The sequence below is a fragment of the Aethalodelphis obliquidens genome, unplaced genomic scaffold, assembly GCF_003676395.1.
Source record: "Aethalodelphis obliquidens isolate GAN/ISIS:26980383/991018 unplaced genomic scaffold, ASM367639v1 scaffold31, whole genome shotgun sequence".
Taxonomy (NCBI): domain Eukaryota; kingdom Metazoa; phylum Chordata; class Mammalia; order Artiodactyla; family Delphinidae; genus Aethalodelphis; species Aethalodelphis obliquidens.
Genome location: NW_020837975.1, coordinates 17899532 through 17922886, shown reverse-complemented (window position 1 = coordinate 17922886; position 23355 = coordinate 17899532). Strand labels below are relative to the sequence as shown.

General features: G+C 33.0%; 1 protein-coding gene across 3 annotated transcripts in view; it reads right to left on the bottom strand.

The window, feature by feature from the left end:
- CD2AP (CD2 associated protein) overlaps positions 1-23355 on the bottom strand; it is a 104135-nt gene that overhangs the window by 11966 nt on the left and 68814 nt on the right. For all 3 annotated transcript variants that reach the window (XM_027127456.1, XM_027127457.1, XM_027127458.1), the window contains 7 exons: positions 22068-22146; positions 21577-21671; positions 18726-18830; positions 17269-17305; positions 16055-16117; positions 7242-7407; positions 6515-6657 (listed from right to left, as the gene is read on the bottom strand). In XM_027127456.1, the coding sequence (XP_026983257.1) occupies positions 6515-6657; positions 7242-7407; positions 16055-16117; positions 17269-17305; positions 18726-18830; positions 21577-21671; positions 22068-22146 (688 nt within the window). The remainder of the gene's footprint in view (positions 1-6514; positions 6658-7241; positions 7408-16054; positions 16118-17268; positions 17306-18725; positions 18831-21576; positions 21672-22067; positions 22147-23355) is intronic.

The window sequence follows — 23355 nt, the reverse complement described above, 5'->3', positions numbered from 1 at the left end:
TATAAAATTAAAAAGAACACCACCAAGACTCACAAGTTGACCTGTGCTTTTCATATGCATTTGGAAAACAACACTCACCCTCAAAAACTAACATCCTCTTTACCTGATACATTTTATATATTAACAATATAAAGTTCATGTTTTTAACAGAGACTTAGACCTCAACAAAAGTTCTTACTGAAAGATATAAATCTGTACCACAAGTTGTAGTAGTATGAAAAAGCAGTCATCTTAAGTTCTTGCTTATAAAAAAAAACATGATCTACTTCTTCAACTCAGAATTAATTACAACATATCAAAAAACTAACTTATGAAATGTGTTTTAAAGTTCAAGTAATATCCTAATATTAAAATTTTTTAAACTCAATTTTATCTGGGACCCTGCTGCTTTCCAATTGCATTTCTTAATGTAAAGTGAAAGTGTAATTTAATGTGTCTTCATATATGTATGTGCATAGTATACTGTAGCTGGGACTCAACCTGTTTATAGTTCATTGTACTTCTGCTTAGACATTATCATGTGTAGGAATCAGACGATAGTTATAAATCTAAGGCAATTCAGATACCAAGGGAAAATGCTACATAAATCATCCATTTGCTTCCCCACTATCAAAGGCTGGTTGACCTTTGATCCAATAACTTGAGTTTAAGGACAAATCTAGGTAATTTCTATCTCTGAAACAATAGTATATAATACCTTCCCTTTTTCTAGATGGTCCAGAAAACCTTGCTGAAGGAGTTGGTCTTTAATTTTGAAGCCCAGATATCTATAAGTGGTAATAAGAACCCTAAGGTTAATTCCTGGCACTTCCACTATCATTATAATTTTCCTTTGGCCCAGGTTCCAAACTAAGATTATTAATCACAGTCAATATGCCGTCACTCATTATGGCAGCAGGTATCTTTTGCCTTGTCTTCCAGGTATGGAATCATTCTTCACGTTGCCATTGCTTGGAAGTTTATAATGCTTTCTGTCAAATATTTAGATGTCCAAACTCAGAGAATTGTTATTTCTTAAAAGAAATCTAAAGATACTTATCATTACTGCCCTTAAAGCTTACTCATCAAATTTCATATTCAAAGTAATTTATTTAGAGAATTTTTTTTTAAAGGGATGGAGGACACAAAGGTAAAACAGGAAGAGGTTACCACTAACTGGCAATATACATTTTGTAACAACTGTAAGTATTTGTTGACCTCTGTTAATTCTTTTCCATCTTAACATTCTGGGATTACTTTGTATGTTCTATCTTGGATCTAGTCACTAGGCTAATATACCACAACAGGCAACCTAATGGGCTTGGATTAATTTTTGTGTTGAGTTGTTCAATAATTGTCTATAAATAATTATAATATACAACAAACCACAATAAGAAACATAGTGGCTTTAATGGAGAATGCATTATATAATGTGAAAGACCTTGAGCTTAAACATATATTTAAATATCTCATTTGTTAATTTCATAAACAAAGAAAACAATATTTTAAAAGATGTTAAAAATATGCTATAGTTTGAAGGGTTAAAAATTGTTTTTTACATCGATAAATATGTATTGACAACCTACAAAAAAAACCTTGAAAAGTACAGTCCATTTTGGCCTGTGGAGATTATTTTCAAATGCATATTTAAGCAACTTTTAAAAAGAAAAAGAAACAAACAAAAACAAAGGAAGAGATGAAGATAAATTAAAAGGGTAAATAAAAGGAAGATTTACAAAATTATACACCATGCTCATGTATAAATGTCTTCTGTATGTCCAGTTTTGGGCCACAACACCAAGACAAGTAATTTTACTATTCTAAAACTCTCTCAGGTCCTCCACTAAGTCATTAGGTTAGTAAAATGAAATAGTGCACATTTCTGACTCATGATATACTTGAATGCTTTTAAATTTACCTACGAGTGGTATCAGTGGATTTATATTTTACACACGGCATAAAAGGCATGACAATCACTTAACTCTTGCCATCACATTGTCACTCTGCCAGCCATTTACATGTCTACATATTGCCTAAGACATGGAATTTTAAAATATTAAAATAAATATAAAATTTTGGGAGAAAAAACCTGACTTTTATGGTTGTCAACTAAAATAACCTTGTATCAAAAGAGTATTTTAAACTATCAAGAAAAAATTTCCAATATGAATTTCATTTTGTTTTAAAATGGAAAACCAAAAGGGTTAGAATAGACAGACAAACACGTACACTTTAGTAAAATTACAAAGAAAAATCAATGTGCACCACCTATTCATATTGACTATATTATTTTTATTTCTTTTATAAATTGTCATCTTACCAAAATGGAGAAAGGTAGGATAATTTCCTGACACGTAAGAAGGGAAACATGGCAAACAGGCTAGGAAACAAAATCTGGAAAGAAAAGTCAAGGATAGGAATGTCTAGAAAAAAGACTAAACCAAAAAAATTATTTTACAAAGCAGGAAAAAGGAACAGTTGTAGAATGAATAGAACCATTTTAATGTTTAGCAGATATTGCAGTTCATCTAAACTTACATTAAGATGTGTACTAGATTTTAGATTTATTCTTTTGTCTTTCAAAAGGAAAAATTATTAGTATTAATTTCAATATACATTAAACTAGAAAGAAGTCTTCTTTAAATTACTCACTGAACACCAAGACAACTTCTAAAAGAATGTTTTAGTACTAAAATTAGAGGTCAGAGTAATAAATCAACATATTAACAACTCATTAATATAGTTATAACTGAAATTAAACCACCTTTTAGTCAAAGTTTTGGTCCTCAGCACATGATAGTAGTTACAGTAAAAGAGGCGATTTTGATTCTGGTATGGTATAATAGGAAAAAAAATATGCCAAATATTATTTTTAAATATCCCACTATAAAAATACAGTAGTGCCTTAAGTGATACTCTCTATAATGATATTATCAAGGAAATTATTATTAGAAAATAAAAATTTTAATTACTGCTCTTATTTCCCAGGTAAATTCTACCTTTTGGGGTATGGTATTTTGTTTTGTTTTAATACTAGTTTAGATACAGGCTCGCTTTTTATAGTGTCTACCACTCAACAGGTAAACATTGTATTCAAAAAATCTCACCATAAATTCTTTCTGGAAGAAATAAATGAATAAATATTGGGAAATTAATTCAAACAAAATAGATCAATTATTAAATAGAAGTGAAGAGAAAGAATGTTGCCCTATTTAACAATGAAGGTTTTCAGATCAAATAATGTATCTCTAAAAATTTCCTTTAATCCAAGAAGAATTTATCACAAAAGATAATGAAAAAGGATAAGATACTACACTCTAAGAATACTTCATCAACTGTGCTTTCTTAATGAAATAGCTATGTTTCCACTAAGTTTTCTGTCTTGTAGTTTAAAACTAATTGTAAACCAATTTTACTTCCTGGAAAATTTACTATTTTAGAAATACTTAGACTATGTGAACTTTACAATTAACCTGTAGTAGCAATGAAACTATCCTAAACCAATTTTTGATGAAGTGTTGGAAAAAGAGAAAAAAATTAAAACATGGTCTGATAGCTCTGCAATTTGTAGTACTATCTTGTATCATATATGAGAATATTTATGAAAAATCTTAAAAAAATGAAACAAATTGAGTATTCTCGGAATGTTTTTCTTATGAACAAAAAGACTGTATTTATACACATGAATATATATGTTTATATATGGGTTTGTATACAATCATATCAGAGAGTAACGAAAGGAATTTACATCCTTAATAGATAAGAGCAGAAACAGAGTTAAGAAGTGATTAACAGTAGAGGAGGGGAAGAAGGGAAATTACATTTTATAGCAACTTCCATGTCAGGTTTTCTAATAGGTATCATAGATATGATGGATCATTCAATTGTTAGTTAAGTGAGAAAATAAGCAAAACATGCCAATGACCAATTAGCTAATAATTTAAAACTCACATTTTTTTAACAGCAAATTCTACTATATCATTTCACCTCAAATTATTCTTTTACAAAATAATTAAACGCTAAGGAGATTTTCATGTATGTTTTAAACTTTCTGAAACTTACGTTAAAAGGCTAGTTTCATATGTCATTTAAAAAATTTAAAACTTCAAACTGGGCCATATATGTAAATTAAAACATGCCTCAATCTAACGCCAAATTTGAGGCTGTATCTAATACAGAACACAGTTTTTTTTATAAGGTGCCAACAAAGAAGAGGTAAAACACTTTTATACTACAAGTACTAAGGACATGATATTCTAATTTTAAAAAAAGGAAATAAGGAATTGAGGTTGGAGTTGAGGTTGAGGTTGGAGACATAAGCTACTTGCTATCAGCAGCTATGCCTTTTATCTTAGCGAACTATTTGTGCCCAAAACACTACTGCGAATACACAGCTGCTCAGTAAATATTTGCTACTTAATATGAACTCAATTTCCAAAATTTATATTTTCTGAACTTTATAGGGTGTAAGTGCAGTACACCAAAGGCAGTGTGATAGTGGAAGATATAAAGACTGAAACTTGGAATCAGCTGTTAGTTTTTTGACCGTGTATGTGTCTCGGCACCTCTAAATTACTTCCTTATTTATTTAAACAAAAAAGCAAACTAGAAGTTAGAAATTTTCAAACTCTGTTCCACAAAGCCTCACATTTTTAATGAAGAATAAATAATAGCTATGGCTATAAGACAAGAAATGGGACTAAAATACAAAGGAAAAAGAACTTTTCAACCACCAATAGTCTGACATTGTTACATGGTATTTAGAAATGTACCAAAGGAAATAAAGTTTGCTGGTAATCCTATATAGATAAAGTTTGGGAAAAAAAGTGAAAATTTGTTTTAACTGACTTAAATTATTTTGGTAATTTCCATGACTTTGAGAAAACTAAATAAAGCAAATGTTGAAGAATGATACAAAGTAACAAAAAATACAGAAAAAAAATAATAAGCTCTAAATATTACCCTTTCAGCTCCCAGAGACTCATCAAAATTTAAGACTTCTGATAAATAAAGACTGCAGAATATTGTGGAAATTCAAAAGATAATACCTATGGATTTTTGATATCCAGAGTTAAAAGTGTGTGCTTAAATTTTTTTTCTCTATTACTTTTGAAAACACATTTCTAGCTACATTTTAAATCAAACAGAAAACAGTAAGAACTAATAGAATTACATTTTTTACCAGCAACCTCAATTTAAAAAAAATTAAAGGATATTTTAAAAAAACACGAAGTTTTTTTTTGTTTTTTATTTAACTAACAGTAAATTAGAACAATTTTCACCAAAAACATACTGAATATATTTGAGTGACTGTCTCTAAAATACAATCAACATCTCAATTTCCAGAAATTATTGATGACTATGGCTTCATCCAGATCAGGTAGGCTCCAAATACATGATGAAAGATCTATAAGACATTCCAATTAAAAAACTGAAGGAGACTATGCTTAGGTTAGAGCTTTTGCACTGACAAACTAAAGAGAACGAAGAAAAAATCACCTAAAAAATCTGAAAGGTAATACGTAGCACATTTTACAATAGAGTGACAAAAAAAATCTTAGTGTAACTGGCCTTCAAGTTTAAATGTAAAGAACTGTTAACTTGAAGCTAAAAAGTACGTTGACATTAATTTTTTTTTAAAGAAAATCACAGAGAACTTTATATAAAGGGGATTTAAAGAGTTCTCTTCTGGTTTACATGATCTTGAACACTTGCTGTGTCTTTAGCTTACTTTGTTTAGATGCAAAATAGGGGAAAATGGCATCTACCTCTTAGAGTCAGTGTTAAAATAAGAATATATATGAGAAAATGCTTTTAAAATGTTAAAAAACTAAAAACGAATGCAAAGTGCTATAAAATAAGCATTACCACAAAGTAATGATGGTGCAATGCCTTTAACAGTGAGACCTTGTATCAAGACTTCTCTGAAGCAAAAAAAAAGAGACTTTTCTGTTTCAAGTATTCCATTTTACAACTGAGAAGTATAAAAAACCAGGAGACAAAGATGATTAATGGGCTGAAAAATCAGTCCTAAAACTTAAGGAATAATATTTAGCTAAAGAAGTAAAGCCTGCTGAGATAAGACAGATATACAGAGAGAGAGAGTCATAAGAAAGCCTATTTTCCAGAATTGGAAACAAAAGTATCTTCAGATTTAAGTGGGAAAATAAAAATAGTCTTCTTAAATATAATCTAGTGTTGGCACTGAAAGTCTATGTCACTCACATCTGCTTAAGTTAGATGGTATGGACGTTCCATTATAAAGGGATAGAATGATAAATGACTGATCTTTTAATATCCATCTCAGTTCTCTGACCAGTGAGAAAGTTTATGTGAACCATAAATACCTTGCCCATTTATATTCTTTCAGTTTCATTTTCCTATTTCAACTTCAGAGATTTTTAAAAATTTTAATAAATTTCCACTGTATCTATCCACACACAAATTACATACACAACTTTCTTATTTTAAATAGTTTCTGAAAACTACATTTGCAACTTCTTTTTATGCACCACCTTTCCACATGTTAACTTACCTGTTTCTTTAGAGCTTCTAACTGTAAATGTATCTAGGTCTACTGATTTTGGTCTAAGTGGTAACTGTTCAGAATCTAGCTTTGGTTTTGATACTGGCTCAGTTTCAAATTTTGATAAAATGGTAGAAACGTCTCCATTAATCCTAAAATGAGAAAAATCAAACACATGCAAAAATCATTTGTATGTAAAGCATGACCATCTTTTAACACTGTGATTTAATGACACTAAAGAGGGACTTCCCTGGTGGTCCAGTGGTTAAGACTCCACACTCCCAATGCAGGGGGCCCGGGTTCGATCCCTGGTCAGGGAGCTAGATCCCACATGCTGCAACTAAGAGCCTGCATGCCGCCACTAAAAGATCCCACATGCCGCAACTAAGACCTGGCACAGCCAAATAAATAAATAATTTAAAAAAATAACAATAATGACACTAAAGACGTTATACCATAATACTGATTTTTTTTCTTGTCTATAAAATTATTTCCATAAACATAAACCTCTACCCTAAGACCAATCATAATAAAATAAGAAATGTAAAACAGCTTAACATGAGTATATTCACCTAGCATGAATATAAGATTAACATTTAACACAGATTACAGTCTCTACAAAAAATATGAAAAGCAAATACTTTAAAAATTACTTTGACATTTAGAAAGGCAGTAGGGCCAATTGTGTCAAAGGCAGGTAAATCAATAAACTAACTTCAAATTAGATAAAACTTACTTGGCTACAGGAGGTGGTGGAGGAACCGGTTTTTCAGGTCGCTTTGGGTACACTGTTCCAGGAGATCGCAGTAAATTATTGGTTTTGGCGGGTGGAGTAGGCTTCTTGGGTGGGACTTGTGGAGCAGCTGGTTTAGAAGGCTTCTGTTCCAGCACTGACTTTTCATCTGATTATTTGAAAATATTTACTAGGTTACTAACAATCAGAACTGTTTAGGTTTTCCTATTTCTTAAAGCTAATGTCAGGCTGGAAAGGTGTGAAACAGAAAGAGACACTATTCGTGTATACGTGCACTGTTTTAAAATTATAATTTAATAATCCTAACTATCCTTTAAAAAAACTCTACTTTGGTGGGAAGGAGGACCACTAATAAGCTTCTGATCAACAAATAATGCCTGTTTCTTACTGTCTTCCCACCACCCTTTGCTTTTAGGGCTGGTATTCTACTCAAATATAATCATGTATGATTTTACTCTAAGCAGAGAACAATATTATCTAGTCTTATATCTAGATCACTTTCTGAAACTGAAGTATAGAGAACTAAAAATGAGTAGGAACTCTAGTGCCATTTAATGTACTTATTTAAAAATAATCATGATGACAAAAAAATTTTTTTAAGAGAAACTGAGGCTAGATTGATTAGTCACAGATGAAAAAATTACAGGCTTATATTTATAACTCTTATCATTGTATTAGGAATTTTATTAGTACCATTTCATTTAATAATTCTATGAAATAGATAAGAAAATATGCCGGGAAAAAAAGATTAAGGGCAATGTCATGCCATGTTAATAAAAACAATTTTATCACCAAAAAGGCATAGTTCTATACATAATGACATACTTAGTTCCTGATCTTTCAGGTACTAAGAATGGGTATTAAATTTGACACGTGTGCACACATATGAGATATTCATGATACAGCAGTCAGCAAAAATATATTATAAGGCATATATGCAAAAATAAGAAAGCTCTCAAGAGCAATACTGAGTGCTTTTCAAGATTTACTAGGTCTTTGAAAAGAATGTCTATCACAGGACCACAAATAATTTCATGAGATTTCTTATCAATCAGAAACCAGTAATTATGAATCTTGAACAAACACTGAAGGCCAGGGGCTTCCCTGGTGGCATAGTGGTTAAGAATCCACCTGCCAATGCAGGGGACACGGGTTCGAGCTCTGGTCTGGGAAGATCTCACATGCCAAGGAGCAACTAAGCCCATGCGCCACAACTACTGAGTCTGTGCTCTAGAGCCCGTGAGCCACAACTAACTGAGCCTGCGTGCAACTAATGAAGCCCACGTGTCTAGAGCCCGTGCTCCACAAGAGAAGCCACCACAATGAGAAGCCTGAGCATCGCAATGAAGAGTAGCCCCTGCTTGCTGCAACTAGAGAAAGCCCGCGCGCAGCAACCGAGACCCAACAGCAGCCAAATGAATAAATAAAATAAATTTTAAAAAAAGAAAGTACTTGGCAAAAACCAAACAGCAGTCAAAACTGATAAAAGGCCAAATTTAAAACAAAACAAAACAAAAAAACACTGAAGGCCAGGGGTAAGCCCCTTGTTAAAAATATCTGATTTTATCTAACAACAATGAAAATACAAAATGCTGTTGTTTCAGTTTTATCATTTATGTACAGCTTCCTTGGATCGTTTGAAAATATAGCTTAGTCTTTTAAACTCTCATCATCATTTGGTACAAAAATCCATCTCTATATGGCTTCAAACTGTACAAGCACATCACGTAATTACACCACCAGAAGTGAAAGCCAACTCCCCAATTCTAACTATAAGCCGATAGAGCCATCATTAGCAGAATTATAACAGTTAACCAAACTTATTTCTAGAAAATATTAAAAGAAAGATATTTTAGATAAATCAGGGAAAATGTTAAATGATAAATAGAAGTTCACTGATTAAATGAATATACTTCTTTAACAGATATGTAAATAACAGCTTGTGGAATTCCCTGGTGGGCCAATGGTTAGGACTCTGTTTTCCACTGCAGAGGGCAAGGGTTCGATCCCTGGTCTGGGAATTAAGATCCGGCATACTGTGAGTCGCAGCCAAATAAATAAATAAATAACAGCTTGAAATCAATTCAATTCCTATAGGTTAGTCTAAAACAAAAGAACACATTCAATACTGCTGGAAATCAAAGGTGACAAAAATAAGATTCACCATTCCAGGTATATCCATAACTAAACCAACTACTACTATATGTTGATTTATTATATAACTAATATATGATGGCAATGTGTTTGAGTACTAGATTTATTTATTTTTATTGAGGTTACATTTACCTAACATAAAATTAACCATTTTAAAGTGAACAACTCAGTGCCATTTAGTACATTCACAATGTTATGCAACCACCACCTCTATCTAGTTCCAAAACCCTTTCATCACCCCGAAAGAAAATTCTGTTCCCACTAATCAGCAACTCCCCATTCCCTCCTCTACCAGGGTCACACGGGGTCCAATTTCTCCACATCCTTGCCAATACTTGTTATTTTCAGTTTTTATTATTATTACAGACATCCTAGTGGGTGTGAAGTGGTAGCTCAATGTGGTCCTGGTTTGCATTTCTAATGACTGATGATGAACATCTTGCCATATGCTTGGTAGTCATTTACAAAAATTCTATTTCAGTTCTTTGCACATTTTTTGATTGGATTGTTTATCTTTCTGTTGGTGAGCTATAATAGTTCTTTATATATTCCAGATACTGGACCCTTTTCATACTTCAGATATTGGATATAGGGCTTGTAAATATTTTCTCCCATTCTGTAGTTTGTCTTTTTACTTCCTTGATAATATCCTTTGCTGTACAAAAGTTTTTAATTTTTAATAAAATCCAATTTAACTATTTTTCTTTTGTTTCTGTGCTTTTGGTGTCATAGCTAAGAACCCACCGCCAAACCCAAGACCATGAAGAATTACCCCTATATTTTTCCCTAAAAGTTTTAGTTTTATACCTCTTATATTTAGGTGAATGATCAATTTTTAGTAAAATTTTGTATATGGTATGAGGCAGGGGTTCAACTTTTTTCTTTTACATGTGGATATCCAACTGTGCATAGAATTTAAGTTTAGCTAGAGACTGGCCAAAAAAACAAAAGGAAATTTGGATTTAAGGAAATCGTTCTTATGTTAGCTATCCAAATGCCCAAAAGAAGATACATGTAAGATACAGATGTTATGGTAACTTAACATACAGAAAATTATAAGCATATAAAGAAATTTTTTATTAAAACAACAAAAATATATGACAGTTAACAAAATACAGCAAAGTAACAAATATGCCCTATCTTATTTACTACAAAGTATAGCAATACATTACTAACACTATGCATACTAGGTTAACCCATTCATTAATTCAGATTAGGGTTAGTTCCCTGCTGCATGAATAAGAATTTAAAAATAAGTAATAATACTGGTACTAAAGCATGAATGATTACAAGTCCATAAATTCTGACTAAAAAGTCAAATATTCCATTCTTTATCACTGGTCGTTTGGAGATACATTAGAGAAAAACACAGTACTATGCAAAAAGTAGCAAGTATGTTCTTAACTGAATCTATTTTCCTAATATTTTAGAAAAATTCAGGACAAAAAAAATCTACCCATATTTATCTCACTGAAGTGATTTAAACTGTAATATAATGTATTTTCAAAAGCCTAAGTACAAAATTCAAGAAGTTATCATCACAGGAACACAACTGAGTAACCAGCACTCCGGCCAAGAACTGAACCTTAGCCACATTAAGTTCCTTCCCCTCATGCCTCTTCCCAGTCACTACCTCAATGCTCCCATCTAAAGGTATCTTCTAACACTATAGATCACTTTTGAATATTTTAATTTTACACCACTGAAATCATAATACGCTGCTGTGTGAAACTCTATCTCATTCATTTGTTGCTACGCTATATATATAGAATCCTGGCATATGAATATACTTCAATTTTTTTATCCATATAACTACTGATGGACATTTGTGTTGTTTCCAATTGATGGTCAGTGTAAATAATACTAGATAAACTTTCTTATTTGAGTCTTTTGGTGTACATATGGAACACACATTTCTTGTGAGTATATAATTAGGAGTAAAAGTGCTGGGTAACAGGGTATATAGATTTATTCAACTTTAGTTCTCAAGAGTAGATAAAACAGTTTACATTCCCACCTACAGTATATAAGAGTTCTGAGAATCTGTATCCTCACCAACATTTCGTATTGTTAGTCTTTTTAAAAATTTCACCCATTTTGGTGAGAATCTTACTTTGGTTTAAAATTATATTCCCTTGCTGAGTAACGAATTTGAATAACTTTTACATACATTGGTAAGAATGAAGCAGGCTACTGAAAGGTATGTCCAAGAAAGTCTTCCCCCAAAGCAGGAGAAAAACTTGTGCTCCAAACTGTTGCTATCATTACTCTCCTGAGGGGCAACATGCATGGCAAGCACTCGAGGTACCTCTGAGGAAACAGTGAGAATGACACTGCTAAGCAGATTTGAGAAAACCCATGTGGTGGCTTGGACAGCAAGTAGACAGTGAGGATTTAAAATCCATTCTTATGACTTGGGAAAGTATCCCATGAAATAATGGGGCGTCACCTAAGAATCAAGGGCAATAGGGTGATTCGTTTCATGTTTTCTACTAGCTCTTTTTTAATCCTCCTCAATATGGCAGGGCTTTTCAAAGGACATACTCTGTGAAACTGAGATCAAAAGAGAGAGAAAAGTAATGAACGCACACACTGGTGGCATACACCGTTTCTCCTGTAAGAAGGCTTAAGGCTCCTCAAAGTGGCCCTAGCCATGGTTTGAAAAAGCTCTGTTGACTCTGGAACAAGACAGAGATAAACTTATGTTTATTTTTAAAGAAATAATTTAATCTATTTAATTTAAATTATTTAAGAAATAATTTAATGTCAATAATATTCAGACCCTCTGACCCTGAACTGACAGTGGCTCTCTCCCCCAGTGCCCATTAATAGGCAATGCCTGACACTTTTCTTATTTCTTACACCAGATCTATTAAAGCCATGTCAGGTTAATGAGAACATTTTGACAATATTAAGAATTGCTTCCCTTGTTATATTTGCCTTGTTTCACTTATTTAAAAACTGCTTACATTTGCACACCTAAACTTTGAAATCAACACTTTATAGTAAGTTTTAAAATCTTTCAAGTGAAGAGTTTTGGTGGTGGTGTTAAGAATTAGAAATAAGGGGAAAAAGGTCTTTTCTATTTACTCACATATTTACCACTTCTGGCATTCTTCATTACTTTGTATACATCCAAATGCCAAAACAGCATCATTTTCCTTCTGCCAAAACGAACCTCTGTTAACATTCCCTGTGTAGTACATACAGGTCTACTAGCAAAGAATTCTCTCCGATTTTATCTGAAAGTTTTCGTTTTGCCTCCATTGCCTGAAAAGTATTTTTGCCAGGTAGAGAATTCAAGGTTGACAATTATTTTCTTGCAGACTTTATGTTTTTCTCTTCATCACTGCTTTTCATAGAATTTATGATGATGTGCCTTAAGGTGATTTCCTTTATGTTTTTTCTGCTTGGAGTTCACTGAGCTCCCTGGATCTGTGGGCTTAAAATTTGCACCAAATCTGAAGATTTTTCAACCATTATTTCTTCACATATTTTTTCTGTCCCCTCTCTTCATTTCCACAGGGACTCCACTTACACGTAAAACCGCTTGATATTGTAACTGAGGTCACTGAGGCGTTGTTCATTTTTTTCTAGTCTTTTTTCTATATATTTTTAGATAGCTTCTATTGCTATGTCTTCCAGTTCACTAATATTTCCTTCTGTAGTCTCCAAACTGCTGGTAATTCCATCCAGTGTCTTTCACTTCAGCTGCTGTATTCTTCGTCTGCAAAATTTCAATTTGGGTCTTTTTTATATTTTCCATTTCTCTCACCATCATGTTTGTGTTTTCTTCTACTTTACTGAACACATGGGCTACATTTATAATAGCTATTTTAATGTTCTTTCTGCTATTTCCATCATTTCTTGATATTTCTGGGTCTGTTTAAATTGACTGACTTCTCTTTTGGTTGCTATTTTCTTGCTTCTTTCCATGTCTGATAATTTTTGATCAGATAATGGGCATTGTGAATTCTATCCTCTTGGGTGCTAGATTTTGTTATATTATAATGTAAAGCATTCTGGAATTAGACTGATCTGTTTCCAAGGTAGGCCTTTAGTCTAAGCTGATACACCCTTTTATGGACTTCAATGCATTATGGGGTCTTGTGGCTCATGGGAACATGAACTATTTGTGAGTTCCAGAAACTGTTTCAGCAAATGTCTTCCAGCAGTTATTTCTCCAGCTATGGAAAATTTCCTTTCACAGGTATGTAATTCAGTACTCGGCCAAAGCCTCATGGTAAGCCCTGTAGAGCTCTCTCAGTACTCTATGCAGTTCCTTCCATTCTGGCATTCTGTCCCACAAACTATAGCTGCCTTGGCCTCCCTAAACTCCTACTACCTCAACTCTCTATGAATACTGGGCTCTGTTTGGTTTTCTCCTTTCTGCTGCCTGAAAACTGCTTCTAGACAATAAGCTAGGGGTAATTTTAGGGTTTGCCTCATTGATTTCAGTGATAACAGTCCTATGCTACCTGTTGTCTGATGTCTAAAACCACTGTTGTATGTATTTTGTCCAGTTTTCTAATTGTCTAACTCAGGGGGACAAATTCAGTCCCTGACACTTCATCATGACCAGGATTTTGAGCAAATAAATGTAATACAAATGCATTACCTTCCATTTTATTTATAAGATCAACTGACTGATTTCAGGGAATATAAGAGGCCATATTCTTAATTTTAACAAAACCCTTACCTACTTGATGAAGGGGACTATAAAAGAAATATCATAATGAAGATAATAAAGCCAGTAACATACTTCTTACATTTGGTTTTATATATCTTTGTATGATGAGTTTTTCATGTAGGAGATATTATAACCAAGTACCAAAATAAACTGATCCAAAACTTGGACCTAACAACAGCTATATCACAAAGGACTGATCTGAGATCAAGAAATACCTTTATTAAATATAAATTGTTTTTGCATCTAAATTTAAAAATCTCAAATGCAAAAACAAGGGGAGTTGGGTATATAAAAACTTTCCATGCTGAGTACAGATCATGAGAGAGATAAAGCTATGAAGGTGTATGATATTCAGAGTCAAGAGTGTGGTTGCTACATTTAGTGAATGAAGAGAGTAGAAGATGATACCAAAAATGTACTGAATAATTTGGGATCAGTTCCTGCCAACACCAAATGCTGACCAGGATGTGGAGCAACAGGAACTCTCATTCTTCGCTGGTGGGAATGCAAAATGGTGCAGACACTTTGGAAGACAATTTAGCAATTTCTTACAAAACTAAACATACTCTTACCATATGAACAAGCAATTACATTCCTTGGTATTTACCCAAGTGAACTGAAAACTTATGTACACACAAAAAGTATGCAAGGTTTATAGCAGCATTATTCATAACTGCCAAAGCCTGAAAGCAACCAAGATGTCCTTCAGTAAGTGAATGGATAAACTGTGATACATCTGGACACTGCAATATTAATCAACACTGAAAAGAAATGAGGTATTAAGCCATGAAAATACATGGATAAACCTTAAATGCATATTACAAAGTGAAAGAAGACAATGTGTAAAAGCTATATACTGTATGACTTCAACTCTATGACATTCTGAAAAAGCAAAACTATGGAGAAAATAAAAAGATCAGTGGCTGTCAGGGGTTGGGGGAAGAGAGGGATGAAAGCACAGAACACAGGAATTTTAAAGAGATGAGACTATTCTGTATGATATTACAATTATACATTAGTCCAAACTCATGAAATGTACAACCCCATAAGTGACCCCTAATGTACACTATGGACTCTGAATGGTAATGGTGTGTCAATGGAGGTGCGCTGACTGTAACAAGTGCACCACTATCATGCAGGATGCTGACGGTGGGGGAGGCTGTGCATGTGTGGGGCAGCAAGAATACGGGAACTCTGTACTTTCTGCTCAGTTTTGCTGTGAATCTGAAACTTCTGAAAAAGTCTCTAAAAAATGAATCTGAAATAGAAGCCAGACAAGGAACTAAAATGAGAGAATACAGTAACACTTTAAGCAAGAGACAAGGATAGGAAGTAGAAACAACAAAGACAGTAGAAACAAAAGCATTCTGCAACAGTATTCAAGTTTTTACAAGAATATATAACCTAATCTATTAGATACAGCCACTGCAGATCTTTGTGTACAAAGAGAAGGAGGTGTTAACAATAACAAGTAATGTTTTTAAACAAAATACATATGTTGGAATACCTTTCCAAGTTTATATGACAAATATATGCAGTGAAAATTAAATAATACATAATAAATCACTTACATGTTTTAAGTAAGAACTCACTCTTATACCTAAGAAAAAAATTTTAAATGTATTTCAACTTGGACACTATGAAAATAATAAGAGTATAACTGTTTAATGCTTAGTTTTCTTACACATTATTTGAAATAACATTAAATACTACATCCTTACTGAGGTGATGGTGTAACTTTTTCATGAATGTAAACTGGTATCAGTTTGAGTAAAAATCTTAATTTCCTATTGATCTTGACAAACTCCCTCTTTGAAATCCCCAAGCACTACATAGTAAATAATGAACACTTGTTAAAAATCAGTGTGAATGACTCAGTGTGGAGATATGTTTTTCTTTACACTGACAATGAAAGGAATTATTTTTCTGACAGTAGAAGAATCTGCCTCACCTTTTTCTTCAGGCTTTGTAGGAAAATACTTCTTCTCTGCACCTGTCAGCTCAGGCTTTGGAGCTGAGGGGGAAAAAACGTTAATACATTAAAAAAAAAAAAAAAGTTTTAGAGCACAAAGATAATTATACTCCTAAAAAGCAAAGGTTTAAAAAATAACATCAGATGAAAATATGGTTTAAAAGATTGAACAATATACCAGAATCACTGAGCTCAACATATAATCCTGCACCTGCCACGATCACCTTAGTAAGTGATAGCTCTGTGGTCTCAGTTCCTTCCTTATCAAATGAAGGAGTTCACATTCTCTACAATACCGCTGTCCAGTAGAACTTGCTGTGATGATGGAAATATTCTGTTTTTGTGTGGTTCAATACTGTCCATTGAGACTTGAAATGCTGCTACTGCAACTACAGAATTAACTTTTTTATTTTATTTAATTTTAATTAATTTTAAAAGCCCAGTATGACTAGTGGCTAAAAAGGCTCCAATACCAACTTCCATAAAAATTACTTTTAACTTATCCTTGCTCTCAGATAAGGTTAGCAAACACAAAGCTGAAACTATGGAGGAGGGAAGGACTTGCATTATTCTAAAAAAAGAGCAAATCTTTCAAGGAAAACAAAAATTGGACAGCACATTTAAAAATCAGAAATTAAGGGCTAGAACTTAAAGAAATAGAGTCAGATGACAAAACTCTAACTCTGGAAAACTCTTCTAGGGACTCCATCATTTATTCCACTGTTTAAAAAGGAAAAACTAAACTCTTCTAGTGTGCTTAAGCCTTATCACACTCTCTGAAGGAAGAGTATATAAAAAAATCAGTATTTGTTTGCGGCATTAAAAAATGGATTGCATCTGAAAAGGCAGAATAACTTATTAACTAGGTAAATATATTGTCTTCTTTTTTAATATATTGTTTTCTATAGATTTAAGCTTAGTCAATTTTCTTAACTAAAAATGCCATATAACAAAAATATCCAAATTATTTTCAAGATTCCTATTTTATACAGTTTGTACTTTAAAAAAAAATACTGACAGATTTTAATACACGTGAACATTCAATTTTTATATATTTTTTAAAATTATATATAGCACCATAATATTTAATTTTTGCTAAAAGAAAATAAATGATTTACAGGAGACCCAATTTCACCATTTTAGAACTTAAAAATATGAAAAATAGCCATCTGAATAATCTGTTTCGTACTTACCTGGACCCTTCGCAGGTGGTGGTGGTTTCTTTGGTTTCTATTAAAATAATAATTGTGAAAACAGTAAAACACTTACATTTATAGTTATAGTTTAAGTAAACTCTGATCATAAATGATCTAAGTTACATAAACATCTCTCCTCATCCCATCCCTGTCAAAAATTATAAAATCATAAGATTCAAACAACTCCACAAAAGGTCACAGATGAAAAATATATTCTATTAGAACAAATGCCTCTTCGATAAAATTCAAATATTTCAAAAATATCACTGAGTTAGATAAATTAAAAAAAATCTTAATGATGAGCAAAACTATTCTCTCCTGCCTTCCCTATTTTAAGATTCCTATGCACCATTTTACCACTCTTTAACAGCTGAGTTTTTTTGTCGGGGGGAAGGAGGGGTGGCAGGGAAAGGGAGAGAGAAAGAGGCTTTGTTTAAAAAGAATAGGAGTAGCTAATAAATATATCTAGCTTTCACCCTTGGTTATTCAGCACTCTCAAAAAGAAGATTAAAGGCAAAGGTCTGTTTTTCAGTTTATTAAAATTCTCTTGGGTTTACTCATTCACTCATTTTTGCCTTAAAAAACTTGAGACACATTTCTAAGTATGTGAATTTCGTTTTTCCAAATTAAAAAATAACTGATAATCAATATTGCATAAACACCTAATAAAAACCAAAAAAAGAAAATGTGTTCATTAACAAGAATATAAAAATAAAGCACACCCGAAGGCTGTTGAATTAATACTGAATGAAATCTAGCAAAGGAAGAATCTCAGAGAGTGTAAGCCTTCGTACATTATCCTCTTGTAATTTACTTTAAATGAAAGACTGCAAAGGTTAGAGATTTCTGCATTGACTTAAATCAAATATAGTAGACTGTCTTGCTGGGGTGTGTCTGTTCTCTGTATAATTCTTTCCCTCTAATTTAAAAACTCAATTAGATTCATCCCTCCATAGGCGATCAAGCTGTAGAAAAGCAAAAGATCACTGATGAATGACTCAGTGTCACTTTATTCACTGTGAGACATGAGATAGATGCATTAAATCCTGTAAGCAGGCAAAGCCTTCTCACTCTCCCAAAAATGCAGTGACAGAGTAATAGTAATCAATAGTACCTTAAAATAAAAATTTCCAACAAAATTAAATAAAAATATAATTTTTCTTACAGTCAAGTGCTAATTTGTCTAAATAGTATGGGCAGCCTTTTTTTCTTTTAATTATAATAAAGTAATAAAGACTAGGTTAATTTTTAGTTAGGGGGAAAGGAAAACAGGAATAAAGCACAGAACTGATACATTGTTTTGTTTTACCATAATTCAGATAACTTTCACCTGATTATATAAATCTGAAATCCCCTCAGAAAATTATTGTTACTATGTAAAAAACTTGTTTTTTAAGAAATATTGGCAAAAGGTTTTTTTTAATTATTATCATCACTGAAAAAGAAAAGCTTACAGGAAAGTCTTTATCCAGTTCATTTATCTGAACAGCAAAATTGTCTGGAAATACTCCTTCTTTACCATTAAGTTCACCCTTCCACCAGCCAGCTTCTCCAGTCTCCTAAACCGCAAAATGAAGAATAAAGATAATAGGGGTTATCTCTAAATAAGAAAAAAGTTAGCAACAAAATAGGAAAATACTGAATTTCATTGTTGCTACAAGGAAAAATAAAGACCTAACAGACTTTGAGGTCCTCCTAAAAAAATATATTGCCCACACATTACTTCAAGCAGCAGTCATAAAATTAAGTTTAATTTCTTAATTAGTCAAATAATTTAAAAATTCAGGGGACTTCCCCAGTGGATCAGTCAGTAAGACTCCACACTCCCAATGCAGGGGGCCTGGGTTCGATCCCTGGTCAGAGAACTAGATCCTGCAAGCATGCTGCAACTAAGAGTCTGCATGCCTCAACTAAGAAATCCGCATGTCGCAACTAAGAAGCCTGTATGCCACAACTAAAGATCCCACGTGCCACAATGAAGATCCTGCATGCTGCAGTGAAGATCCCGTGTGCCACAACTAAGACCCAGGGCAGCCATAAATAAATAAATAAACAAATAATTTTTTAAAAAATTCAGTTTACAAGGATAAAAAAGAGAGGGAAGAGAAAGGAAAAGGAAGTAGAAGAGGAGGGTGGTGACAGAATATAAATTTCCAAACTGTATCTTAACATTCTTTTCAACACTTTATACACCAGAAATTAATCACATTATTCATTTGCTTTAGAAGTTAACAGAATCTTCTACAATTCCTTCCAAATACCCTTCCATGAGAAATTAGTTGTTATCAATCCAATCTCCATGTGTATTAAAAATTATATGCACTGGGGGGGAATGGTCAAGATGACAGAGTAAGCAGACCCTGAGCTCACCCTCTCCAAAATTAAAACTATTTACAGTAGAGCAACTATCAATACGAATGACTAGCAGAAAAAAATTTCCACAATTAAAGATATAAAGAAGGAACCACAATGCAACAGGCTGGAGGGGCAGAGAGACAGTATAATCAAGACCCACACCCCTGGGGAGGTCATGCACAAAGGTCAGGATAATCACAACTGCAACACATAACAAGTGTTAGGGAAGATGTGGAGAAAAGAGAACCCTCGTGCACTTTTGGTAGGAATGTAAATTTGTGCAGCTGCTATGTAAAACAGAATGGAGACCTCTCAAAAATTAAAAATAGAACTATCATATGATCCAGCAACTCTAATTCTTCGTATTTTTCCAAAAACAAAAACACTAATTTGAAAAGATATGCACCTTTATGTTCACGGCAGCATTCTTTACAATAGCCCAGATATGTAATATGTAAGCAACTTAAATATCCATCAGTAAGCATCTTAAATAAAGATGTGTTTCATATATATAAAATGTACATTACCATGTATATATGCATATATATATATATATATATATATATATATATATATATATATATATAATTTATTTATTTATTTATGTGGTACGCGGGCCTCTCCCTGTTGTGGCCTCTCCCGTTGCGGAGCACAGGCTCCGGACGTGCAGGCTCAGCGGCCATGGCTCACGGGCCCAGCCGCTCTGTGGCATGTGGGATCTTCCCAGACCGGGGCACGAACCCGTGTCCCCTGCATCGGCAGGCAGACTCTCAACCACTGCGCCACCAGGGAAGCCCTATATATATGTTTTATATGTATATAATGTATATTACAATGTAATATGACTGACACAAAAAAGAATAAAATGTTGCCATTTGTGACAACATGCATGGACCTCAAGGGTATTATGCTAAGTGAAATAAGACAGAAAGACAAATACCATCTCACTTATATGGTGGAATCTATAAAACAAAAGGAATGAACAAACATAATAAAACAGAAACAGGCTCACAGATACAGAAAACATACCGGTGGCTGGCAGAGGAGAAGAGGTTGGGAGGGATGAGTAAAAGAGGTGAGGGAGCTTAAGAGGTACAAATTTCCAGTTACAAAATAAATGAGTCACAGGGATGAAATGTACAACATTGGGAGCATAGTCAATAATATTGCAATAACTTTGTCTGGTGACAGATGGTAACTAGAAATAACAGATGTATAGAAATATCAAACCACTATGCTGTACACTTGGAACTAACATAGTGTGGTAGGTCAATTATACTTCAATGAAAAAACTTCTTTTAATTACATACACTAAACAATCTGTTAAGTCAATTTAAAACAATGGGAGAAATTTCAAAAATTACTTTAAAGGGATATAGCAAAAACAAATACTTTAATATTTCTCTATTACAGTTATTACAGGACTCTGCCCACACCCCAATACTGTAGGGTTTTCTTTTTCCTTAATTTATTCCAAGTTATAAAACTACCTCATTCTTTGAAATAGCTGCATCATTTTCCATAGTATGACATTTCATAACCATTTATATATTGATGGACATTTAAGTTGTTTACCTATTTTTCTTCTTTTTCTTTTTATATTACAAACACTACAATGAACATTAGATGGGGCAAAAAAATGCAATGAGGTAAAACAGGAAATGAGAACAGAACCCTGGCGGGGGCGGGGGGTGGTGTGGTTAGAGAAAAAACACAACTTCATGGTAAAAATAATTTCCAATACATCAATTATAACAAAGACAGACAATAAACGTTTGCTTAAAAAACCTTTCTGATCACTTACTACGTGCCAGGTTCTCAGGTCACAGAAATAAACAAGACAAAGTCACAGCCTTTCTAGAGCTTACATTCTAGTGGGAATGCGAGACTACTGAAAAATATTTCTATGAATAAATTAAGTGATTCACTGAAAACTGAGAAAAGTCTTACCTTACTTATCAACTGTATTATCTCCCCTTCTTTAAAAGTAAGTTCATCTTCATTAGTACCCGCATAGGCAAACAACGTTCTACAATATTCTTTAGCTAAAATGAAAAATGTAAATAATGAAGCTTCTATAAATTGGTTCTTTCAGCAAATACTTATTAAGCCTCTATTTTGTCTAAAGAAATGTACACTAGAAGCTTCTAGAGATGATTTCAATAATTTTGGCCAATACTATATGTTGAATTAAGTAACAATTTCATTAATCATTCATTCAAATAGTTACTACATGCCTACTATGTTCTAGGCACGGTTCTAACTGTATCAGATACATCAGTGTACAAAGCATACAAAAATCCCTGACCTCATGGTGCTTACATCTAGGAGGATTTAACACTCCGATGAAGTAGTACAATGTAACAAATGTCTTCAACAAATCTAATAATATATTTGAGCATGCTTCATTCTTAATATGAAAATTTCATTCAAACACTTACCTTTAATTTTACTTTCAGTGTCTGTTTTTGTTACCTCTACACTCTGAGTTTTGGATCCTAGTGACTGTGTGATTAAGGGCTAGAATAGAAAGGATGGTGTCAATTATTTTAAGTTAGAACAAAGCTAATAATGTTAAACAAAATTTCCATTAACAGTTATCTAGCTCTCCCTAATGGTACTTATAGCCAGGTTAGTAATGTGACTGAAAACTGCCATGAAAAAGATAAATATCTGAAAAGCTACTTAAATGATAGCCCAGAACGTCTAGTTTTTAAAACTCCCTATCTTAAGGATAATAAACATACTCTGATACCCATAATACTGTGATTTACTTTAGAACCTCTAAAATAAATAAAAATAGCATTTGAAAATTTACCACATACCAATCTCTGAGCTAATAAGCACTTTACATACATTGTAACTTAATCCTTAGAACAATCTGCATAAACTAGGCACTATCATCCACTCCTTTCATGGGTTAGGAGGCAGTTAGGTAACTTACCCACAATAAAAATAATTTAGTAGTGGAGCCCAGATTTGAACCTAAAAGTCTGACTCCAGAAGGTGGACTCTTAAAACAACTGCATTAAACTTCCTTACAATGAGACAGAGTATAAAATAAAGTCTTTATACTTACTGCTGCTATCAGAATGAAAACATTTAGGTAATGTTACAACCCTTTGTAACAATATATAGTCTAGCAATTTTCCATTGTAATTGACTACAGGAAGTCCTTCATCTTGTACTAGTGTTTCCTTGAGTTCTGTCCTTAGAAGTAACACTACATTTGACCCTGGATTTCATTAGTTAAAAATCTGAACATACTGCTAATTTACCTATCATTCTGTGTTCTAGTTATCTTTTAAGATGCTCACTTTAATTTCTCCTAATTTTAACCATCATATCTTCCAATCTGGTCCTACAAACATAGCAAACATGCTCCCTACTTTATCAATTCCTACATCAGTGATCAAAGAAAGCCTTCCAAGGCCATCCTATACGGTAACCCTGAGACTACTCTCATTAACAACAACTCTTTAGTGGACATTAAAAATGGCAAATGAAAGATTACTGGTGTAATCATTAATCAAATAAAGTTATTCAATATAATCATAAGCTTCAGAGTTAGAAAGCGACCCCAGATCATCTAGCTTAATGTCCCTCATAATGCAGACATTGCTTCTAGACATTCCTAGCTATTACATGACTATACAGCACTATTCCAACAACAAGAACTCTAATCTCTACCTTTAAAACCAAGAATTAATTAATAATCTTAATGCCAGA